General features: G+C 37.9%; 5 protein-coding genes across 7 annotated transcripts; 3 read left to right on the top strand and 2 right to left on the bottom strand.

Annotated features, from left to right (window-relative positions):
* The first annotated feature begins 5,724 nt into the window (after positions 1-5,724).
* LOC121775260 (calmodulin calcium-dependent NAD kinase-like) lies at positions 5,725-9,565 on the top strand. 2 transcript variants are annotated; one of them, XM_042172310.1, is made up of 9 exons: positions 5,725-5,831; positions 5,968-6,150; positions 6,244-6,467; positions 6,549-6,607; positions 7,711-7,935; positions 8,388-8,517; positions 8,593-8,915; positions 8,990-9,134; positions 9,252-9,565. In XM_042172310.1, exons 1-9 carry the CDS (start codon positions 5,822-5,824, stop codon positions 9,492-9,494), a joined length of 1,542 nt encoding a protein of 513 aa, XP_042028244.1. In that variant the 5' UTR covers positions 5,725-5,821; the 3' UTR covers positions 9,495-9,565. The 2 variants fall into 2 exon arrangements, with proteins under 2 accessions (XP_042028244.1, XP_042028243.1); XM_042172309.1 differs by having other exon boundaries at positions 6,244-6,607.
* A 2,071-nt stretch (positions 9,566-11,636) lies between these two features.
* Positions 11,637-13,124, bottom strand: LOC121774519 (DELLA protein GAI1-like). Its single transcript, XM_042171380.1, has 2 exons — positions 12,937-13,124; positions 11,637-12,594 (listed from the first exon to the last, which is right to left on the bottom strand). The coding sequence occupies exons 1-2, from the start codon at positions 13,122-13,124 to the stop codon at positions 11,637-11,639; spliced, it is 1,146 nt and encodes a 381-aa protein (XP_042027314.1).
* Positions 13,125-13,365: 241 nt separating this feature from the next.
* On the top strand, positions 13,366-14,995 carry LOC121775602 (40S ribosomal protein S15-4). The gene is made up of 4 exons (XM_042172707.1): positions 13,366-13,493; positions 13,577-13,722; positions 14,191-14,248; positions 14,503-14,995. Exons 1-4 carry the CDS (start codon positions 13,491-13,493, stop codon positions 14,749-14,751), a joined length of 456 nt encoding a protein of 151 aa, XP_042028641.1. The 5' UTR covers positions 13,366-13,490; the 3' UTR covers positions 14,752-14,995.
* Positions 14,996-16,605: 1,610 nt separating this feature from the next.
* On the top strand, positions 16,606-18,915 carry LOC121774645 (DNA-directed RNA polymerase V subunit 7-like). 2 transcript variants are annotated; one of them, XM_042171499.1, is made up of 3 exons: positions 16,614-16,739; positions 17,393-17,570; positions 18,187-18,915. In XM_042171499.1, exon 3 carries the CDS (start codon positions 18,205-18,207, stop codon positions 18,730-18,732), a length of 528 nt encoding a protein of 175 aa, XP_042027433.1. In that variant the 5' UTR covers positions 16,614-16,739; positions 17,393-17,570; positions 18,187-18,204; the 3' UTR covers positions 18,733-18,915. The 2 variants fall into 2 exon arrangements, with proteins under 2 accessions (XP_042027434.1, XP_042027433.1); XM_042171500.1 differs by lacking the exon at positions 17,393-17,570 and having other exon boundaries at positions 16,606-16,739.
* An 89-nt stretch (positions 18,916-19,004) lies between these two features.
* Positions 19,005-23,586, bottom strand: LOC121774644 (CRM-domain containing factor CFM3A, chloroplastic/mitochondrial-like). Its single transcript, XM_042171498.1, has 9 exons — positions 22,446-23,586; positions 21,279-21,810; positions 21,071-21,201; positions 20,539-20,889; positions 20,270-20,426; positions 19,903-20,195; positions 19,721-19,780; positions 19,524-19,610; positions 19,005-19,376 (listed from the first exon to the last, which is right to left on the bottom strand). The coding sequence occupies exons 1-9, from the start codon at positions 23,388-23,390 to the stop codon at positions 19,248-19,250; spliced, it is 2,685 nt and encodes an 894-aa protein (XP_042027432.1). The 5' UTR covers positions 23,391-23,586; the 3' UTR covers positions 19,005-19,247.
* Positions 23,587-24,240: the final 654 nt, after the last annotated feature.

The raw sequence follows: 24,240 nt of genomic DNA, 5'->3' as shown, positions 1-24,240 counted from the left end.
GAAATGCATGTTCATATCAATTTATTTAGAAATCAACAACAATTTCAAACCATATTAAACACAATACATATACAAGCATGGTTTTTGAGAGAAAGTACACACAATGACACACTCTCAAACTTAGCTTTTTAATAGTATTAGCCTATACTCAAAATTCCGTCAAATCCGGTCAAGCAGTGCTACTATCGGGTGGAATGAACTTGTTTTACTTTGGAGAACAAATATGTCATTGCGAAAAGAGTCTTTCTTCTTGACCCGACTTACGGTTCAACTCGATTTAATTTGATTTTCATTATTAATTTCGTTTTTTGTAGTTTTAGTTTTATCTATGTATTTTCAAATGATCTTTCGATTAATTATGTAGTAAAAAGTCCTCTATTTAACAACTATTTTCCATACCTGCAGGGTGCAATCGAGATTTATAAGATTACACGAGGGCAAAGCATTTTAAAATTTAATTTAGGAACATCTCCACTATTTTATATGAGGAGAGCACATAAAAAGGGGTATGCCTTTTCCATCGATTCCTACAATTGGATTAAAACATTCTTAACGAGGCCATGAACCTACGAACCTCCCATTTCTTGTGAAGAGAATGAAATCGAATCAAATATCGAATTCCAAAGAAAAAATTGATTCTCCATTACCGGTTGGGAATCAAAATGTGTTGTCGTAGTATTATTCTGCCATTTTATCCACTCATCTTCCACTTTGTTTCATCACTCTTTATTTGGAATAAGCTTTACCCCCAATCTTTTTAGTATTACTATTATATAATTATCAAGAATCTAACATAATAAATTATGTAACTTTAAAATTAATGCAAATTAAAGGCCTCACTTTTTATGCAATCACTTTTAAAATTTTATTTTGTGCTTTTTAAAATTACATCTATAAAAAAATTTGGAAAAAATAGAAAAAAAGTTAGACAACAATTATTCTCACTTCTAGGCTCCAAGTGTCTGCAAGACGGCGTCTCGACACCCTCTCCATCTCATTGAGCTTTCCATACCTATCATTTGTCGCATCTGATCTAAATTGAGAATCTTAGATTGATCTCAGATTCTTGATTGTTATAAGGATATTAATTTAAAGTGTAATATATTCCTGAGCATGATTCACGCCATAAGTCACACATTATGATGGTATTCGGGTTCATAGATAAAATAATACTAAAATTATTAAGTTGTGAAATCATTTTAATTAAGGTGACTGATTATCACATGATTATCAATCTGATTAAGTTGTGCGATTCAATTTCATTAACCAAATACGTATAGTACATATTTAATCCCGAGATATAATCTTGCCAACCAAACAACCCCTAAGGAAATTTAACAACATGCGATTATTCTCTAAGTGCACGTTAATAGTACTGTTATCTTTGTCTTTAAGAGTTGTGACAAAACAATCAACATTTAGCACTTGAACAGGAAAATTAGTAGTGTTTTCAGTTTGAGGCGTTGATCGGGGGTTAATCAACTTATTATACCTTACAAATATTGTATAATAATGTGTGAAATAAACTAATAATATGTGGCATAAATTTGTATACGGGTGCAATAATGCATATCCATCTCAGAATTAAATATTTTTTAATAGCAACTAAGATGACTGTAGTGCCAATCAACCATTCTAAATCACATTATATAGTGCATTCTCGGTCAATCATTAAGCCGTGCATTATATTTGTTTCCACCTCAATTCTCCTAAACAATACTTGATGTTAAATAGAATTAAAACGAAATAAAACATTCCAACTTAAATTTGTAATACTATAACTGAATCAATTTTTGAGTTTAAATTGTTAGGTTAGCTTGATTGATTGATTGATTATCTTTATTTTATCTTATATCTTTGGTTGTAATTACTACTCCATTTTTTTCCTTTTTTGGTTGGTAGCATCTGAAACACATGACTTTATTACAAGTCCCGTTGACCTTGTATCAGGAAGAGAGGAGCGACTTATTCGGTCAATTCCAATTGAATTATTGTACATAATGACCGAGTCAACTCGAATTACAAGTCTTCACACTCTCAATTATTTACACAAATGGTTTGAACAATATTATTATTTAAATTCAAACTTGTACAATAGAATTTACTACTCCCTCCGTCCCGGCTAAGATGACACATTCCTTGGTCGGTACGGGATTTTAGGAGTTATTGGTTAATGTGATTAATTGGAAAGAGAAAAGGTGAGTGTAACTCTGTAAGTATTAAAATAGAGAGAGAAATAAAGATGAATATAGAAATGAGAAAAAATGGTTGAGTGTATTAATTGGAGAGAGAAAGCTTTCAAATAAGAAAATATGTCATTTTAGTTGGAACAAACTAAAAAGAAAAACGTGTCATCTTAAGCGGGACGGAGGAAGTAGTATATAATACATGTCCGACTAAATTAGAAGTACCTCTTAAAATATAAATTTGGGATTAATTTTATTGACAAGTTATAACACGATAATAATTGATTTCTCTTCCCAAACTTTCGCCCGAACTGATATGAATGTTAAATTAGCTAGGAAATAAAAAATTTGCTAGGGAATTAAATTAAAAATTACTAGAAATTAGTGGCATATATTGTAGAAGGTTAAGTTTCCCTATGTAGCGTTTGGTGTCGACATCACATGCTAGATATCTTACCGTCCCACACCACATTAGTGGGAAACTTACGATATTGAGAATTGGCTTCCGTAGTTAAAACAACAACAAATGGCCTAAAAGTAAGATCATCCAAAAACTAAACAGAAAAAAAGCGAGTAACAATCAATCAAGAAAAAAAAATAGTGAAAGCAAACATATGAGCAAAAAAAAAAAAGAGAAAGCAAGAAAAGAGTGCACGATAAAGAGAAGACATCCATCCACAAACACAACACCTACCAGAAAGGGAAAAAGCTGGGGGTCAACCTATTGCATGCATCGTGCTCACTGTAATTTCTTGTTTCCGTTTTCAACCCTCACAATCTCGATGCTACTCTAATTCTCAAATATTCTCCCGATGAAAAACAGAAACGGGAGCACCATCCACCAATCCATGCGCAAAGATACCAAAACCCTAACGTTTTTTCACAAACTTTCGATCCTTGATGTCATCTTCTTACATGTATTCCATACAGACCATGATTTGACCTAAAAAATGAAATTTATAGACCATAATTTGATACTATAAAGGGTGATAATCCATAGCTTCTTGTCAAACCGACTGAAAAGGAGCAACCGTCTATGAAATAGAGCGTGCCATTGGTTTTTCGGATAAGTTCCACTGACAAACACAACAGTGCCTTAATATTTTTTTACAAAACTGACAAAACTCTATTTATAAGAAATTTTTAAAATCAACACTTTTGTAGAGCATTTAAATTATGCAAAATTTTATGTAAAATATTATGTACAGTATTATCATTTGAATAAATTAAAGAACTAAGATAGTACCCCTCCCTATATAACTGTAGTGTGTTTATAACCAAGCACATGGATGTTGATGTCTAAGAGCATGCACATCACTGCTCCTAGCTAAGAGCAGGTGGCACGACGAGTACCATGCTCGCTGTTGTGCTCTTGCTGATGGCACGGTCCTGCTCTTAGCTAAGAGTACCGCGGTGCCAACGTCAAGAGCACGAGCAACCGATGTGGCATGCTCTGATTGATAATTTGTTTATCATTTTTTTAAAATTCCAAAAAAATCTAAAAAATTCAGATTTAATAAAAAAAAATATTTTCCCACCTCCCAATAAAATATATCCATTTTTTCCACACTTTTCATTATTTTTATCCCAAAATTTACACTTTCATCTATACCTCTATTTGAACACAAAAAATCACACTACACCAAACAACTCTCCCAACTTCAATTTTTTGGATTTTAATTATGTAATTTTTAATTTTTAGGATTTTAAGTATGTAATTTTTAATTTTTAGGATTTTAATTATGTAATTTTAATTTATTTTTTGTAATTTGTAATAGTAGTTCGGGCATTTTTAATGCATTTTAATATTATGAAAATATTTTTATTTAAATTAAATAATAGAAATGAGAGACCCTTGAGCATACTCTTGCGGAAGAGCAAGGATGTGAGTGTTGTGCTCTTGCAGAAGAGTAGGGAGTAAAAATGAATAAAGTGGGTATGAGCCCACATCTATGCTCTTTGACAATAGCATGGATGCAGATGCTCTAATAGGCTAAGAGCATCCACATCGGCGAGCACAAGCTTCTCCGTCCATCCGTGCCAGCGGCGCGGATGAGCTGTTCGCCGCTGCGCTCTTGCCGCTGGCACGGCGCTGCTCGATGCATCGAGCACGTCCGTGCCAGCGAGCAGGCGACGTGGCAGCTTTCCCAAAAAATTATATCCGTTTTCTACCCATTTTTAATTTATTTTTTAATTTTTTCCCCCTAAAATACACATTTTCATCTATAAATACCCCCACTTCCACACCAAAAATTCACACCACACTACACAATTCTCATCTAAATTCTCTCATTTCTATTCTCAATTCTCAATCTTTCTTTCACTCTTACTCTTACAACAAAACAATGTCCGGCCACGGCGATCACCCCCCGGCTCCCACGGTTGGAACCCTGATTGGTTCGGTTCACAACCGTTTCCTAGTCTGAAAACGGAATATTCGGCCCATCCTCAAACCCAAGGTTCGGAAGTTTCGGGTGGCTACCGGCCTTACCCGATCGACGACCAAGATGCCCCGAAGGGCAATACGGGTGGACACCCGAGCCTAGAGCGAGATCGAGCGGCCCCTCCCAAACTCCGACTCCTCCTACTCGCGGTGTCCGCACACCGTACACTCCGGCGGAGATGGAGCAATTGTTCAAAATGTTCTTGTCAATCTCCGAAGGTCCGGAGGTTGGCATGAACCAATCCGGCGATCATTATTGGTGGCGCATCTGTCGCCGGTACAATGAAAACCGGCCGGCTGGAACAATCGAGCGCAACGAGAGTATGGTGCGCAACGCCATATACAGAGCCAACGAAGAAATTCAAAAGTTCTAGGGGTATTACCTCCAGGAAGAGCAGTCGGCGGGGAGCGGCCGGAGCTAGGTCGACATCATCAGTTCTGCCTTGTCGACCTACCAATCCATGAACTACAAGCCGTTCAAGTACCTCAACATTTGGCAGGAGACGCAGTCGCATCCGAAGTATATGGGAGGCGTAACATCCTCCTCTAGCATCCTATAGGTCAAATACGACCCCCGAGCAACTTCGATAGCATGTAGCGATGATACGGGGTCTCCAAAGAACGTTGCGGGTATTGTCGGATAATGACTAGTCTTCCACGGGGGCATTTTTACGCTTAAATTACGTAATTTTTTATTTTTTAGGAGTTTAATTATGTAATTTTTATTTTTTAGTATTTTAATTATGCAATTTTTATTTTTAGGAATTTAATTATATAATTTTTATTATTTTTGTAATTTGTAATATTATTCTGGGTATTTTTAATGTATTTAAATTTTGTGGAAATGTTTTTATTTAAATTGAATAATGGAATGGTGGGACCCTTGTGCTCGTCCTTACAGAAGAGCACGGATATGAGTGTTGTGCAGCAGACAGAAAAAGTGGGACCAAGCTCACATCCATGCTCGTTGGCAAGAGCACGGATGTAGATGCTCTAATTCATGTCCCCACTCCCACAAAATGAAATCATTGACTTGATCGACCTCTATATATATATATGTAACACAACCACATACACAAACTCCATTATTTAGGTGGTGAATTAATTCTTCCCACGTTGTAAAGCTAAAGGTCAAATTAAAGTAGTACTCTCCATTTCCTCATGCTTTTGCTTCCCACTAATATAAGTGGCGATGCATCGAGGTAAGCAAAGCCCTCCTTGTTTGACTCCCACTCAATTTCCACACAATTAAATACTAATACATCAATGTTTTCTCTACATATAAACATCCTTTCAATTCATTTTGTTTTATCCCAATCAATCCAATCCACTTTGTAGACGCTTTGGCCAAAATTGTTGCTGCACACGTGGCAGCTGCCACCCCCGTTGGTCTCGCCGTCATGCATTTCCGCCGCCGCCAATCCGCTCTCTCAAAGGATGATCTCAACCGCCTTGCTCCGATCCTCCATCAGACCGGCTCCGGCCGCCTCGGAAAAATCGAGAAATTTTCCCATTATCTTGGTATTTTACATATACTATAATTTATGTATAAATATAAATATGTCTGGTTTATGGTGTTATAATTTGAATGATTTTAATTTGAATTTTAATCAGCAAGGCAAATTGGATTTGAGGATGAAAAGGAGTGCCCTCAGCTGATTAAATTGGCGTATGAATATCTCAAGAGATCCAAAGGAGTTGATGATAAAATATATGAGTATTTCTCAAAGCAGCCAAATGCAGAGGATTTGTATGTCAATTTGGTTGAAGAATTTGAAAGATGCATTCTTGGATACTTGGCTTTTCACTGGAGTCATGCCTCCCACTTAATTACTCAGGTTCTATTAATTGTTTTTATGGAATTTCTCATAATAATTTTTTTGGCTATTATTAATTATTGGAGATTAATTAATGTGCAGATACTGAGCCTTGATTCTGAACAAAAGAGGCTAAAGGAGTTCGTGATGGCAGCAACGAGGTCACTTCATTATTTTTTTTATACTTTATTTATGTATTTTTTTATACTTTATTTATGTATTTATAGTTATACCACCAATTATGGTGGCATGACTAGGACTCATAATAAATAATTATGGTTAGGTGGACGACTTTGAATTCATCCAATTGGACAAACGTTTTGACGATAAATTATTTTAGGAAGAAATGTTGAAATAGAGTTTTTTTTGATAATTTTGGATGATTAAATAGTGGTTTTCTAATCCATTTTTTTAATAGAAGTTATGTATTTTGAAGATAATAGATACTAGCATAATCGGATAACAAATGGAGTATAATCACAATGTGTTATCTTATCTGGTTGACACAATTAATATATTAAGTGTATTTCTATTGTGCTAGAATCAATTATTATAACCAACTCAAGGGGTCCATATTTTCTTAAAGATAGGCCCATAAAATTATGAAGTTGTAGACCAGGTGACTTTTGCTTTCTACATTTAAAAGTAATTAGATATGTCGATTATTAGGATAAAGATGGATTGGTTATATAATTATATATTGATGTTGTATATCCCATCGAATCATTTAAGTGAATTTTAAGTAATTGTGGGGAATATTCGAGGCTAGACCTAGGGAAAAAGAAAAGTATATATAAAATGCACAAAAGTAGTACTAGTAATAATTTAAAGTTTAATGTTTGCAGAGAAACGATATATCTATCTATATATTAGTAGTATTAAATTTTGGAAATGAAATTCAAGATATTCTGAAATTGGATAGGAGTATAATAATTCGAACTAGGTACCAATCTTAGATCAGCAAGTACATATTCTTCTTAAAATAGTAGTAATACTGAAATTACTAAGATACCCATCTAGGCTGTAAGCAACTATAGAAGAAGATATACTCCCAATATTCTGAAGTCATTATCAGTACTATATTTGTACTTTAATATTGTCACTTCAAAAATCCCTGGAATTACCACTGATAAACCTGCTGTAAATTCATAGTACACATTAAACACATGCATGTTGTCCTTATTTTAAGCAATGCTTGGATTTATATTAATACAGTATTCTTTGGATTTATTCATTTTCTGTAATGTTTAATTTGATTATACAGGAAACTAAGGTTCGATAAGATGACCAAGGACCTTAAAGTGACGAGAGTATTCTCTACATTAGTGGAGGAGTTGAAAGCAATCGGAACGATAACATCAAACAATGAACTAAATCATTCGGACGTCATGGCTCCGGTTGCCCTCAGCCAACGCAGCCCCGTCCTCCTCCTCATGGGCGGCGGCATGGGCGCTGGCAAGAGCACTGTCCTTAAGGACATCATGAAAGAGTAATGCACCTAGCTAGATCACCTTTACATTTCTTAAACATGAGTTGAAATATTAGCACATAAATTGTCTTGCATCGAAAATGTGTAATAACTTAAAATACTTAATGAGTCACTTCTTCTATCATCGATTGATTTTTGGGAAGGAAAGGGACATGTCTTTACTTCACATATCAGGTACAGTTCAATGAATGAGATCGTACCGAGTTCCCGTAACATCTAACAATGTGATCAATGTTTTAGGATATAGCCAATTGGTTTTAGTATACCACCTCACCATGGTTTGCTTAGTCTTACATTCACATATCAGGTACGGCTCAATGAATCAGACCGTACCTAGATCCGTAAAATTTAACAAGTAACCAATGTGATATCATTATATTAAGTCCTAGTTGTAGAGCATGAGAGCGTGTTAATTCGATAGGTCTAACGTTGGATATGGTCGAATTTTGCAGATCATTCTGGTCGGGAGCAGCAGCAAACGCTGTTGTTGTGGAGGCCGATGCTTTCAAGGAGACAGATGTAATCTACCGTGCCTTGAGCTTAAGAGGCCATCACCAAGACATGCTTCAAACAGCTGAACTCGTAACTACTCTGCTTGCTCTTGTTTTAATCACTCAACTTTCTCAAGAAGATTGCTAACACTTTTTTATCCAACAGGTGCACAAATCTTCGACAGATGCTGCGTCGTCGCTCCTGGTGACCGCGCTGAACGAAGGGCGGGACGTGATCATGGACGGGACCCTGTCATGGGAGCCGTTTGTTGAGCAGACAATTGCAATGGCGAGGAACGTGCACAAGCACCGGTATAGGATGGGAGTTGGGTACAAGGTTGAGGAGGATGGTACCATCACGGAGAACTATTGGGCTCGTGTGGAGGGCGAGGGAGACGAAGAGACGATGAAGGAGAGGATGAAGCCTTATAGGATTGAGTTAGTGGGAGTTGTGTGTGATCCCTATCTTGCTGTTGTTAGAGGCATAAGGTGAGTTTGATCATTTGCTTTTTTCACATTTTTATAGTATGATTTTGAACTTGATATATGATTGATGTTTGTAGGAGGGCAATACAAATAGGGAGAGCAGTGAGGGTGAAATCACAGCTGAAATCACACAAGAGATTTGCAACTGCATTTCCAAGATACACTGAGCTTGTTGATAATGCTAGGCTATACTGCACCAACGCGCCCGGAGGCCCTCCCAGGGTAAGCCACCGTTATTTTTCACTCACAATATATATTGTCTAATCATTTTTAGCATCACCGTTATTTTTATGGGACAGAGAGTGTATTGAATAGAAGTCGTATTGTGATTTTGTGCAGTTGATAGCATGGAAAGATGGAGATAGCAAATTGTTGGTGGATAGAGATGATATAAAGTGTTTGACAAGGGTGAAAGAGTTGAACGAGGAAGCAGAGTCGATATACGAGCTGTATAAAGATCCAGCCATAATGTATGAAGCTGAGTCAGTTTGGAATGATATAGTGTTGCACTCTGCTAGGGATAGTCTTCAGCTGCAGCTTCAAACTGTTGTCAAGAAAATTGAAACCCATGTTTCTTCATGAGATTTTGTATTTTACTTCATGTTGATCAATTAGCAGACAAAATCTGTATGAAAAGAATTCTATTTTCTCTCTTTCCCTAGACATCACCAAACTGAACCGGCCCGGCTGAACCGGCCCGGAACCGTCACCGGCGGTTCCGAACCGGAACCGGAACCGTCGGCGGCGGTTCGAACCGTGACCGGAACCGGCGGTTCCGACGGGTCAGAAACCGCCGGTTTTCGTTAGAAAACCGTTGAAGACGAAAACCGTTGACGAAACCGGCGGTTTCTGACCAAAAACCGGCGGTTCAAGGAGTAAACGGGCGGTTCCGCCGGATTTCAAAATTTTGAAATTTGAAATTTGAAATTTTTTCTTTTTTTTTTCTTTTTTTTAATCACATTTTTCCCCTATAAATACCCCCTCCTCTTCATTTTTTACTTATCCCATTCTTGTGTTGATAAGAATTTTCTCTCAATCTCAATTTCTCTATTCTCAATCCTCATTCTCTCAAGTTGTTTACGTTATTTGCGCTCATAATTTACTCACGTTGTTCTTGTTCACGTTATCATATTCACATAAACACTACTCTCTATTCTCTACTTCCAATTTCCATATTAACATTACAAATTACAAATTTAAAATTACAAATTACAACAATTACAAATCGAAAAATTTAAATACAAGTTACTTACAACAATTACAAGTTACAATAATTATAAATCGAAAATTTTTAATATAAGTTACAACAATTACAAATTTACAACTTACAAGTATTGACAAAAAAGACTTAGAAGATCATTAAAAGATATTCCTCATTTGATAAGTATCTTATTGGTGAAAAAGTGGGTAATGGGTATCTTTGGGCCAGATGGTACTGGAACACAAATTTATATATGGAATCTGGATGAATGAGGATCAGATTATAGTTTAAAATGGGAAGCTGGGTTCACTGGCGGGAGTTCGTTTCATCAGGCCATCAGGGTGGTATATTCATCCGAGTCTGACGATGAAACGAACTCCCGCCAATGAACCCAGCTTCCCATTTTAAACTATAATCTGATCCTCATTCATCCAGATTCCATATATAAATTTGTGTTCCAGTACCATCTGCCCCAAACTTACCCATTACCCACTTTTTCACCAATAAGATACTTATCAAATGAGGAATATCTTTTAATGATCTTCTAAGTCTTTTTTGTCAACACTTGTAAGTTGTAAATTTGTAATTGTTGTAACTTGTAATTGTTGTAACTTATATTTAAATTTTTCGATTTGTAATTGTTGTAACTTGTAATTGTTGTAAGTAACTTGTATTTAAATTTTTCGATTTGTAATTGTTGTAATTTTAAAGTTGTAATTTGTAATGTTAAGTAATAAGTTGTAATTTGCAATTTTGAAGTTGTAATTTGTAATTTTAAGTTGTAATTTGTAAATTTTAAGTTGTAATTTGTAATTTTAAAGTTGTAATTTGCAATTTTACCGTTGTAATTTGTAATTTTGAAGTTGTAATTTGTATCAATAAAATTGTATTTGTAATTTGTATCTCTAAAATTGCTTTATTCTAATTTTATTTATGCAAATATATTTACATTTTTTACTTGAATTACATATTTATAATGAAAAAAAAAATCAAAACGAACCGCCGAACCGGCCGAACCGGCCCGGAACCGGCCAATCACAGGCGGTTCCACGGTTCACGAACCGGAACCGCCGCACCTTGGCCGGGCCGGTTCAGGTTCATCAATTTATTGAACCGGAACCGGCGGTTCCGAACCGTGAACCGCCGGTTCCGGAACCTTGGTGACGTCTATCTTTCCCTCTTTTAGGAAGAGTCCGTTGCAACAAAATTAGCAACCAATGAAACTAAAGCAAGTGATAATATAAAGGATAGTGATAAACGTACATAATAAAAAAAAATTAACATTTTACATTTGAAAAGTGATTTATAAATATTAATTAATTTAAAACAAATTTTATACTAATCAGTAATCATTTTGCAGCACTAATTGAAATTTGGGATAACTGCCTTAAAAGTCATCAACTTTGCCCAAATTCCGGTTTTTCCCACGACCTATAAAATTGGCGTATATAGTCACCAACTTTGCCGGGTTGCTGGTATCTCCCAAATTGACCCGACCCTGTGTTTTCCGGTAAGTAAGTGGCCTATGTGGCAGTCCTGAAAGTTGACATGGATTCATCGGAAAAATTTCTTTCTGTACTTGCTCCAAAACTCGAGCTTCGAACACTTCGTCCGATTTGGGAGATACCAGCTAATTTCCATCCGATTTCCTTCAATTGATCGGTGTTATCGGTTGACGGCGGCCCCACCGCCGTCAACCGGAATATCGGAGGTCCCCCCAGCCTCGGCGCCAACGCTTGGAGCAACGGCGGCCACTGCATCCCCTGCTTCATACTGAAATCAACAACGTGGACTAAATCTCTACCGGCGAAGGATTCCAAAATCGCTTGATTCACAGTGAAATGCGCGAATTTCAGACAGGGGCACGTCTCGTAGAAATGAATCTGGAGCAGATCGGTGAAGGCGGAGTCCGGATTCGCCGGATACAATCTGTAAATTCGCCTCGCCAAAGCTTCAGCGAAATAGGTCGCGACCTTCCGCATCGCACCCGCTTGCGACACAGCTAGAAAACCGATGTTCTTCACCAGCGCTTCCGCCAATTTGAAATCCTCCTTCTGCACAACCTCCGCGCACGCCATCAGCGAGTGAACAAGCCTGATTCTGTTCTCATGCGAGTCAACCATCACAATCGACTCGCTCGACTCAGTCTCCTGCGGCGAAAGCTTCAATTTCTTGGCCGGAGATGGGGGTTTCGCCCTAGGGCTAGGGTAGACCGTTTTTCCCGCTATGGCAGTGAGATCCGACCCGAAATCAGAGTCCACAACCATTCTATTAACGGCGGAATCAAAATCCGGAGTAGGATTGAGGCCGGAAATCATGGATTCGAGCCAGGAGGAGAGATCGGAGGGGTTGTAGTGAGTGGTGTCGGAGGCGAGCTGAGAGAGGCCGTCGTTTTCAACGCTGCACATGACCTGCTCCAGGTGCTCGATCTTTTGCGCGATGTCGGCCATGTCGGAGGGCTTGACGCTGTAGCCGAGGACACTAATTTTTTTTATTGCACAGTTAATAATTGTTGACCATGTCAGCCGCCACGAGACGCCACGTCAGCTCGCTCATTCGCTGGAAAAACCATCATGCGAAATCGACGACTAAATGCAAAGTTGGTAACTTTATACGCCAATTTTATAGGGCGTGGGAAAACCGGAATTTGGGCAAAGTTGGTGACATCTAAGGCATTTTTTTTTATATAGGAATGAGTTGCTTCTTGCTCATAAAAATAATCAGATCTTGAAAAACCAGCTAATACAAGAAGATGAGAGACATTCCCATTCCACCAAAGAGCATACAAACATTCTAGGAGATAGTTTAGCTCAACTTGTATACCTACCTCCCATAGGGATGGTACCTTCCACTCCCACCACCACCACCACCACCACCGGCGCCATATCCTCCTCTGTGTCCATAAACAGAACCTCCACGCCCGCTTCCATAGCTATCGCCATAGCCAGCATCATAACCACCGCCATACCCAGCACCACCATACCCTGCATACCGATCCGCTGGCCCCCCATACTCACTGCCTACATCATACCCTCAGCCAAAACCACCCCCAAAATGGCTCGAGTATCCTAGGGGAGATTCCATTCTTAAACCTGCTCCATAACCAGGACACCAGGAACGACATTTAAGGCAGTTATCCCTTGAAATTTTAACTTAATTATTTGGTAAATATATCTATTGATTGGGCTTATCGTAACACTTGAAAATAAATATGGGCTTTCGATTTGCTTACCCAATGCCAATTTTCAGAATCTGCTCAGCCCGTATAAATGGACTCTCCCTCCAATTTCTCCCCCAATTACGTCCAGGAACCCTAGCTGCGAAGCTCACACTTGCACCCACCTTCACGCTGCAATCCAGAGCATCAACCGGCAACCATGGTGAATGCCCTATCTCTATCCCTCTCCATCACATTCATTTTGTGCGAATTCAACTTACTCTCTCTTTATGTTGCATCTTTCAGGCGGACGTCGAACCCGAAGTAGCGGCTGGACTCCCGAAGAAGAGAACATTCAAGAAGTTTAGCTTCCGCGGCGTTGATCTCGATTCTCTGCTTGACATGTCGACAGATGACCTCGTCAAGCTTCTCAGTGCCCGCGCCAGAAGGCGGTAGAGATACTATTCCTTCTGTACCTTTCAGTTTCATGTTGCCTAATTGCTGCGTTTGGTTTAGGAATTAGAACTGGATTTTATGTTGCTTGATCAGAGAATTCTACTTTTCTGCAAATTGCCTCGGCATTCTTCTGGATTGTGACATTGCCTGTTAATTAGGATATATTTACTTGCTTATTAGAATTTTCTGCTTATTTAACATTACTCCGTTTTGTATTTACACCTTTCTTAGTTATCTCCAGATTTAAGTAGAGTTGTTTTTCTCTATCTAATCTAGTTTAGTTATCGTACGAAATGCACATCTTCCCAGTTACTAGATTACAATGTTAAATTATTTAAATTCATACTGAGTGTCATAAGCTACCTTGTTATCCTATGAGTTAAATAAATATAGGTGTTTATGTTGTTACTTTTTATATTATCTGGAATAAATTTAGATCTTTCATTTGATTGTTGAATGAGCAGCTTCCAGAGAGGTTTGAAGAGGAAGCCCATGGCCTTGATCAAGAAATTGCGCAAGGCCGTAAGTACTCAAATATTTTATATAGTACTTTACTTCCGTCGCAACTTATTCCATTGAATTTTGTGCTTGTGCTTTTGGTTTGATCGTATCTTTACTTTCTTTATGAAATTATTTCCAACAGTTAGTCCTTACTCGGTGCTGTTCTTAATAATAGTTTGTTACTCCACTATTGTGATAATCTCGCGTGACATGTTTGTTTACCTTCAATTGATTTGTCTCCTCTATCCTAACTGGTGGAATATCAAAATTTCCAGAAACGTGAAGCCCCAGCAGGTGAGAAGCCCGCCCTAGTGAGAACCCATGTGAGGAACATGATCATTGTTCCCGAGATGATCGGAAGTGTTCTTGGAGTGTACAATGGAAAGACCTTTAACCCCGTTGAAATTAAGCCTGAGATGATTGGGCATTACCTTGCTGAGTTCTCAATCTCATACAAGCCAGTCAAGCACGGAAGGCCTGGTATTGGTGCCACTCACTCCTCTAGATTCATTCCTCTCAAGTAAAAACTCTGCGTGGTGGATGGTCGACCAAAGCCTCGAGTGCTTGTGCATTGGCTTTTTGGGCTCTTTAGAGAGTTACATGAGCCATGCTCTGTGGAAAGGGAAAATGTTGTGTTTATGAAGTTTTGTTTTTGTGGGTATACTATTAGTAAGTTATGCGAATTTTGCATATTAGATTAATGCTTATTTCATTGTATTTTTTTTTAATTACAGTATATTTTTTTTAAAAATAATGAGCTTATAGACATGTAGTTCGGCCGAAACTGATTTTTAAATTTTAGAATGATAATAATTGTAACTAGCTAATATGCAGTTGAGTATTCACATAATCGTTAAAGCAAGTTGCTTTTAACAGGTATATATATCTGTAGATTTAATGCGATTTTCTTATTTTTCTTTAAAACTTTTGAAATTTTGTGGTTTTTTTCAATGATAGATGTTTCTTTAAAACCATTTAATGTCCAACATTGTGTTGAAATTTAGAAATGATTACGGAGTATTATAACATGCGTCAACATCTATGCTTAAAAATTGTGATCCGTATGTAATGACTCGGGAAAACGCCGAAGCAAGTACAATTTGATAGATAAAAATCATAAATGTCAAAATACACATCATTTCGTAAAACTCATGTCCCACTTAGAGCATCTCCAATGGCGGACGTCCGGTCGGACATCTGGTCGGACGTCGCGACGGGCGACCGGGACGTCCGCCATTGTGGCGTTTAGGTCGGATACGGACGTCCCGTCCGCCACTGTGGCAAGGGTCGGACGTCCGGAAATTATTATTTTAAAAAAAAAAAACTCTATATATACGGCTCGTTGAACTTCATTTCAACGCGGAGTGGGCCGGGGATGTTGGATTATGTAGAGGTTTAGGATGAAGCGTTGCATCCCTTCATTTCACAACCGAAAATAACTGATTGTTGGCGGGTTATAAAATTGCAATTTGGTCCTTCAATTATCGAAAATTTCATTTCCGAATGAAGATTTCTGCCCCTTGGACCCCGCAAGGGCCTGCCGCCCCTTGGACCCCGCAAGGGCCTGCCGCCCCTTGGACCCCGCTCTCGGGGGCGCTACCCCCGAACCCCCTTCTAATCATAACGAATTCAAATAAGTGTGCACTCTGCACTTCCAACTTATTTGATGTCTCGTTATAATTATATTGATAAATCAAGTTAATCCAATTACACTAAAATATCCAACAGATTATGTATTTTTCTTTTTTCGAATGACTATGTATTTTGCTTTTTTCTAACTATGTTTTTTTTATGTTTTATGAATATGTATTTTTGCCCGTATTTTGTTTTCCCGTATTCCGTGTCAAAATTATATTTCCGTTTTTACGTAATTAAATTATTGTGATTTTTTTTATTGCCGGATGTCCTAGTGGGAAGGGCGATGGGAAGGGCGGATTGTGCAGGGGATGTCCTAGTGACGTGGCAGTGGGATGAGAAGTCCTAGTGACATGACAGGAGGTGTTTTTGGGATGTCCTAGTGGATATCCTAGTGGGATGTCCGCCCACTGGAGATGCTCTTAATACGAATAGACAATATTCAAGTCATTTCCATTAACAACAAAAAGACAACTAAATGATCTAAACCTACTTAGAAAAGAGCTAAACTTAGCGATTTACAAACAAACTTTAATTTGATCTAATGACCAGAGGAAAAATAAAAAAATTAAAAAAAACTCCCAAAATTCAAAAAAAGAAAATTTATAGAAAAAAATTAATGTAAAAGTGATCAGAAAATATGAATGTTGATGCAGTTTTGATTTAAAACAGAGTTCGGGAAAAAAATACACAATATTTTGAAATTGAAGATATATAAATTAAAAAAAAAAGAATAAACGTAACTCGGAATCTCGGATATGTGTAAAGTGGTGAAAATTGATATTCGGTCCTTTTTGGGTAAAATTAACAAAGAGAGAAGCTCAAAATCTGCTCCTCATTCCTCAGCAAGTCGATTCTTCACTCTTCTACTCAACAGGTTTCAGTATTCAATTTATGCTATTGCTTATATATATTCTTAGACGAAATCTTTAACTCTCTGTTTAATTCAATTTTCATTTATAATTTGTAACCGCAATTTGGTTTAACCCCAATTATGCATACCCTCTCTTTCTCAATCCAAGCATGCAGGAAAGACATTAGATGCAGTTTACCAAATGTGCTAATTCACCATTCAATTTTATATGCCTGAAAATAGTTTAATGCGATTTACTGATTTGTATATAAATCAATTGTAACAAGACCTAGAAAATACTGAAATTTCGTGCTTATGATGATCACCGGGAGTCGTATCCCTAAAAGAAATTAAAATTTTAATTTCTTGTGCAATTGGTTGATTTTGGAACAGAGGATTTTAGTTGTGATTACTACTAGACTGTTACTTGTGTCTGCTACTTAAGTCAAATTTATACGAAATGAATGGAGCGAGGATCGACTAATTGTAAGGAATAATACGTATTCGACCTCACATGCTGCTGTTTTTAGCTTGCTTTTCCTCCCGTCTCAACTTTCATGTTTTGTATACTCCTATATTTTGTAGTTCTTGAAGTATTTGGGTACTGTACTCTAATGGTTACTTTTGTATATATCTTCTTCAAAAACATGAAAATATCATATGTTGTATTGTGTTAGATGCGTAGAAAGTGAATATAATGAACTTGAAGACAGCCTTGGGATGCCTAAGTGCCTGGAGAATCAGTTTCTAGTTGGATTTGCTGCAAGATTATCCAGTTTTTAGTTGGATTTTCTGCAACATTACCGAATCGGTTTTTACCCACCTGAGTTGAGACAATTTGCCCCCCTCTTCAAGGTCGGCATATATTAGAAATATTTTGAAGTTTGTTTGTATTGCCATCTTTCTTGTTTATTCATTCTTGGGCTTTTTCAGTGAATTTGTAGTTTACTCATGTGTTCTATACTTCTATTAATGTAGCTTGTTATTGTCCGTGATGTTTGAATTTCTTTTTTCACTGTTAAATTATCAGGAAATTTCAAAGTACTTGAGTAATCTGAAGAAATCTCAGATTTTGTTACCTAGAATCAGAAGTCACCATTTCCTGCTGATTACTCTAGCAGACCTTTTTTCACTAAATAATTTGAGGAGTCGACGTAGTATGCTATTGATTGTCATTTCCTACTAATAATTTCCTGTAATTCTAGGAATATCTTTCCCAATTCTGCACCAGCAAGGTCTCACCACCATCCATTATTTTGTTTCCTTGATCAAATTCATAATTCATGTCACTTTAGTACACATCCTCATAGTCATATTCTACTTCTACTGTACTAGGATCTATTGGCACCAATGAACACATGCTGCTATAACATTTTTTCTCTCTGATTATAGCTCATTATTTAGAAAGGCTGCAATTTTGGTTTCATTGGTAAATGTTACTAATAGTTCTGACATTCAACTGTCGTGACAGGTGCTTTGAGGTGAAAAAATGTTTCTTAAAACACAGTTGTCTTGGAACGTGTTAGTTCCTGCTGAGAACCTCGATGCTGAAGGACTGATGCTCCAGAGGGCCATATTGACTCGCCTCCTGGATGACTTTGCTACAAAGAAGGCTGTTAAAGATATAGGTTACTTCATTGCCGTAACCACTTTGGACCGCGTTGGCAAGGGATTAATCAGCCAGCAGTCTGGGGCCCTCCTATTCCCAGTGGATTTCAGTTGCATAACATTCAAGATCCTCCCAGGCGAGACCCTGGAAGGCGTTGTCCACAAGGTTCTGAAACACGGCATCTTCTTAAGATGCGGGCCTGCTGAGAAGGTATACATCTCTCACCACAAGATGGCTGGCTATGAGTATGTGCCTGGAGAGAACCCGTGCTTCGTGAATGACAAGGGATTGAAGATCGAAAATGGCTCGTTGGTGCGAGTTACGGTGATTGCTGAGAGGTATGATGAGGCTGAGAAAGATTTTCGGGCCCTTGTCAGCCTGGAAGGTGACTTTCTGGGGCCTGTGTAATCTGCAACTTCTTAGCATAAGTATATCTGTGTGCCGATTGTGGTGGAATGTTGTCCAGGCAGTTTGAGCTTCTGAGCTAATACTTCCTATATGTATAACTTGTTCAGCATGTTAAATGAGTTTCGTTTGACCTCTCCAACTGCATTTCAATTTCGACTGAGTTCACTATTTATTCACCCCTTATTAGAAGTCTCCTTTGCTTTTGAGATGAATTTTAATAAATTAGTTGAATGTCAAAATGTGTGAATGGAATGTGTTTTCGAGCATCAAAATGAAATGCAGTATAATTCCATTCATAAAAAACGTGTATACATTCACACAGCTTGAGATAGCAGTGTTATCTTCAATCCAATATCTAAGAACATCTAATACTGAGGTTTGGTTGCATCAAACCTGCGCACGAAGAGCCAAGTACATACTACATATCGAGGATTCGTTGCATCAAACCTGCGCACATCTCTCTTCATTCGTTCATTTTTCCCATTATAAACAGTAACCATTGCTGTCATTGCTGATCATACCTCTGCACTTTCTATTTCTACTTCATCTTCAAAACCACAAGGAAAACTTGTTTCTGAATACACTTCGTCATTCTCTTCAACAGTGCCATCTGAGGTGTCCAGATAACTCTCATCCCCTTCCTCCTGTAAAAGTTCCAAAATCAAATCAAGAAACATTTTTTTATACAAGCACAAGAAAAATTCTTTCATGTTATCAAAGTCTATAAAATCTATATTTTCTGTTAATTCTGTTGAGAATCTTGAACTTTACAAAGAAAATAAAGAAACTACCTCACTGTCATCTTCAGAAGGGTAAGCTGATTCCAGTTTATTGTATAGTTCTTCATCTCCTTGGTCTTTAATAGCTGCCATTTGTTCCTACAATCACCAAATAATGGTTTTGACATAAATTACTCTATAAGCAAGAACACTAAAGCAAGTTCAGTAACCCAATTTGATTTAGATAATAAGCAAAAAAAGCTACATACAATTTCACTTCTTAGTTCCCTCACTCTTGTTTGCAATGTTGCAATATGGTTTATGAGGGCCTGCAAGAAAATGCAATGTACATGTCAAATACAATATGCATCACACAGTGAGGGTAGACAATGATGACGTCTGCTGGAATGGACACAATGCGCTAAAAAGTTGAACAAACAAAGTGGGGAACCTGACTCCTTTGAAGTTCAATTGAACGTGCCAATGCTTTCCTTTTCGTCAATAAGTTCTTAGGCCGCAGCAATGGTGGCCTTTTGTACTCCCTGCCCCGGAAAACAATAATTGCATATCCTTTGGATATTTTATCTACTGAAACCAAGATACCACCACTCTCAGCTTCAAGAGCTAGGGCAATATTCTTGACCTCCTCAAAGTTTGGAGCCTTAACAATGATCTTCACTAATTCCCGATATTTCCAGTGCAAGTGCATGTTCTCCACAGTGCCGCCAAAAACTCCACGCCTCCCTGAAATGAGACTATTTGACAAAAATGCCCACAGATGAAACCAAAATGCATACTGTAGTAGACATTTTATTTACCGAGAAGTAAAAAGGCTTTCATCCTTAAACCAAGCTTCCGGAACATAAACCTTTCTTCATCAGTGAGACTTTCTGGGTCATCTGCTTGATCGGCTGGAGATAAAGACTCCTCCACCTTTGACAAGGCTCGCTCAGCTTTCTGTAGCCTTCTTTCAGCCTGTTTAGAGAAGTTTCAAGTCATTCAAAACATTTTTTTAAGCTTATCCATCCATTAATAATCATGTTATTGGTGCAAAATACTACTTAGATGCCCAGAAGACGAGACTTACATAAGCAAGCTTATTGTCCAGCTTCCTCACAAGGTTGGCGTGTCGCAACAATTCTGCTTCTCTCATCACCTTCTCCTTATCTTCATCATCCAGTTGTTTTCCCCATCTATTGTCTGCATCTAGAGTTTCTTTAAGTGTACCCGCAAATCCAGATTCCTCAATCTGTTCAAAACGTGGTGTGACAAAGGGTGAGGCTCGCAACCGTGCTTGTTCTTCTTCATCCTGTAAAGCCTTTGCTAATCTCTCCTGTTCCAGCAATGCTTCAGAGATATCCGGTGCCAAAAAGTCTTTCCCTCTATAATAGACAAGGAAGTCCTTGTTTCTTGACAGCAGCATACCTCCAGTTAATCTCTGTATCAGGTAGCATGTTGTTATCCATATTCTAAAATAATTAAATCTATCTCAATTTTTGTCATTTTCTTGCAATTAAGCAACCAAGCAAGTGATGAGAGTATCTCTCTTGATTGTTTAGCTTGTTATTTACAAATCTAAATTTATGGACAATTAAACTAAATTGGCCTATTTGGGTTACCTTGAGATCTTCTGCCATTCTCTCACTGGTTGTTAGCTGAACCCCACGTTTAAGAGCAATTTTTGCTATCGAACTTCTTTCCCATAGCTTGACCATGGCTGCAGCTAATCCTTGTTGCTGCCTGCTTCTTCCTGCAGATTGCAAATCATCAATAGTATAACAATAATCTTTATCATAGAATGTCTAATTTACATTCAGCATTGCTTACCTACTGCAAAATGTGGTGGCAGCACTCTAGCAAGCCTCCGCAAAGAAGTAGCCTCCCTCATTGTAAGTGTCGATCTCACACCATAGGGAAGTAATCTAAAGGGGGGCTTGTAACCAGGGACAACACCTGGGAGCAAATCCGCATCTACCGGAAGTGGACCCTCACCTGGCCAGTCTTCATACCTTGGGCCGAGGCTGTCTAATAACTTGTCCACTTCATCTTCATATTTCACTTCAGATGATGTTTCAGACGTTGTATCATCCGGCTTCATGATGCTTGATTGTTCTGCTTGAGCAGCATCCGGCCTCATGATGCTTGATCGTTCTGCTTGAGCAGCATCCTTGTTAGATAAAGGAATGAGGTTGGAAAAATCCCGACTGGTCTTCTCAGTAGTAGGCAGAGACTTTTGAGGCGATTCATGCCTTTTATATATCTTTTTCTTCATCTTTTGTGTGGGATCCTCATAAGTCACGCCTCTATAAACTGAAACGGAAGTCCCAGATCTCCAGATAACCAATCCACCAGTTTTTCTCTAAGCAAAAGGGATACAGTGTCAACTAGAATGTATTGATTTACTTTAAAAACTCCGAAAGAACTCTATGAAAGGTATAATTATACCCACTATTATTAAGTCTAGTACCAGTACCAGTACCAGTACCGAGGATACAATGGTGCTTGAGCATACTATTCCAATAGTTACTAAATGCAAAATACTACCATTACAAGACTAATAAGGAGAATAGAATACAAGAAGTGACTGTTATGAAATAAAGCAGCATGGCTACGCCTTACCTTTAAGACTTAAAAATGAAGAATTGTGGAATATAATGACACTAGTTTTTCCTGCTCTAAGAACAATATAACTTCTAAGTAAGAGACTTTAGGATTTCCATAATTTGCAGAATGCAGACTATTATCATATTTATGTTCAAATCCTAGTGTCTACATACCCTGAGACATTACTGTAATTTTGTAAACCATCCAAAATCATTGCATTGTGAGTTGATGATCAATAAATACTAAGTTTCAAAACAAGAAATGACAATAAATAAATCACTTCAGTTACATCCTTGAAACTACATTTTAAGCAGTTATCACACAAAAATAGAGTTACCATCAACAATGAATATAAAGGATACTGAAAAATGTTGAGCAAGAAAAGCTCACCTCCAAAATCTCGTGCACGCGTTTCATATTGAGTGCAGGAGGCCCTTCAATCTTCAACCTTACCACCTCAGATGTTTTCCACTTCTCACGAATCGTCTCCACAACCTGCTGCGTCACCCCTGCTCCACTAACCCTTGTTTTATTCTTTACCTTAAGACCCAAATTCCTCAGCCTATTTAGCTCTGAGTGAGGAAGAGTCATCTCTGCCAAACTACGGTTCTTTCGACTATCCAAAGTCCTCTTTGGCGCATTCGAAGTATTCTTCTCCCAAGGGAAACTCACCTCCCCATTACCACCCATAGATGCACTCTCATCCCCAAAAGGGAACTCTTTCGAAAATCCACCCCTAGTATTAGGCAACAATCCTTCCTCAACATAGAATATATCCTCTACAGATCCCTTTTCAATTACATTCTTCTTGTCATTCTCCTCACTAACATCATCCATGTACCCAAACTTCTTCAACTTTTCAACAATCCTCTCCATTGTACTACCACCAGTCCTAGTACTAGTGCCCTCTTCGGCATCCGAGCTCGAAGCATCCCCTCTATTCCTATAATTCATCACTGCCTGAGGTCTCCTCCCACCAATTGTCTCACCACTTACATTCCAATTCTCCAACCAAGAACCACCAGACGAAATCACTCTACTCCTACTACTAATACTAGGCTGTGAGCTCGAATCTTCCCAAGATAAACCAGCCTTACCATTGTTCTTCTGCCAAAGATTGAATCTTTTACGAGAATTTTTCTTCGGTGTGAAATCTGAGGTGCTTCTGTGATGAATTGCACAGAAAAAATGTTTCTTGGCGGGAATGAAAGAATTGGGATTGGAGAGACTTAGGGTTTTTCTTAGATGGAATTTGCAAGATGAGCTCTGCAATGAATCTATCAAGAAGGTAGGTTGTGGGCAGAATTGGTAGGTGGGCACCACCGAAATTCTCATTTTCTACGCACATACAAAACAAGACATGAAAATTGAGCTTGTTTTTTAACAGAAGTTTGGTGTAATGCAGTGTGGCGTGCGAAGTGAAGATGGAGACGACGTCAGACGGCGCTGGTGGCGGGTGGCGCCGGTGGCAGAGGTGGTGGTGTATGTGTGGGTGGAAAAGAGAGATGAGGTTTAGGATGATGAGACGAAGGGTAATATTTATAAATTAATTGTAGTAATTTTTCGATTTTTCAAATTTATGGTTTTCAAAATCATTATTTTACTACCTATCATTTTAATACTCCATCCGTTCCCTCGTAGTTGAGGCAAAACTTTTCGATAAAGAATTTAAAAAAAGAATGTTGATTTGTTCCACGATAATTATTACACATAATAATTCATCTTATTAAATACTTCATCAAAAAAGTTTATCATCCCCGATGTGGGATAATTAACACTTAGTTAATTAATCCCTTAGTTTTTTCCTATAGCTCATTTTTAGTTTTATTGTGACCAACTTTAATATATTATTTCTCACTCACCGGGAATCGGATTTAAGAAAATGAATATACTACGGTCATCTACTCGAAACGTAGATCGTCGCTATTACATTTAATTTCACAAAATTAAATATCTTGTAACATTTATTGTTAGTCAAAGTCATTTGACCAAGCACGATTCCAACAAATGTCAGGACTATTGAGTGAAAATGACAATTACCCAAACAAAACAATATAAAAAAGGGATGGCCTTGTGGTTCTATATTACGCGTTTTATTGGTCTTTCTTGTAGTAGTAATATTTTGTATAAGCATCATAAATATTCCGATGCATGCATGACGCCTACTCGCTGGCCCGCGAGTGGG

The sequence above is a fragment of the Salvia splendens genome, chromosome 17 (assembly GCF_004379255.2).
Source record: "Salvia splendens isolate huo1 chromosome 17, SspV2, whole genome shotgun sequence".
Classification (NCBI taxonomy): Eukaryota; Viridiplantae; Streptophyta; class Magnoliopsida; order Lamiales; family Lamiaceae; genus Salvia; species Salvia splendens.
Note: the sequence above shows the minus strand (reverse complement) of the source record. Positions and strands in the feature narration are given on the sequence as shown.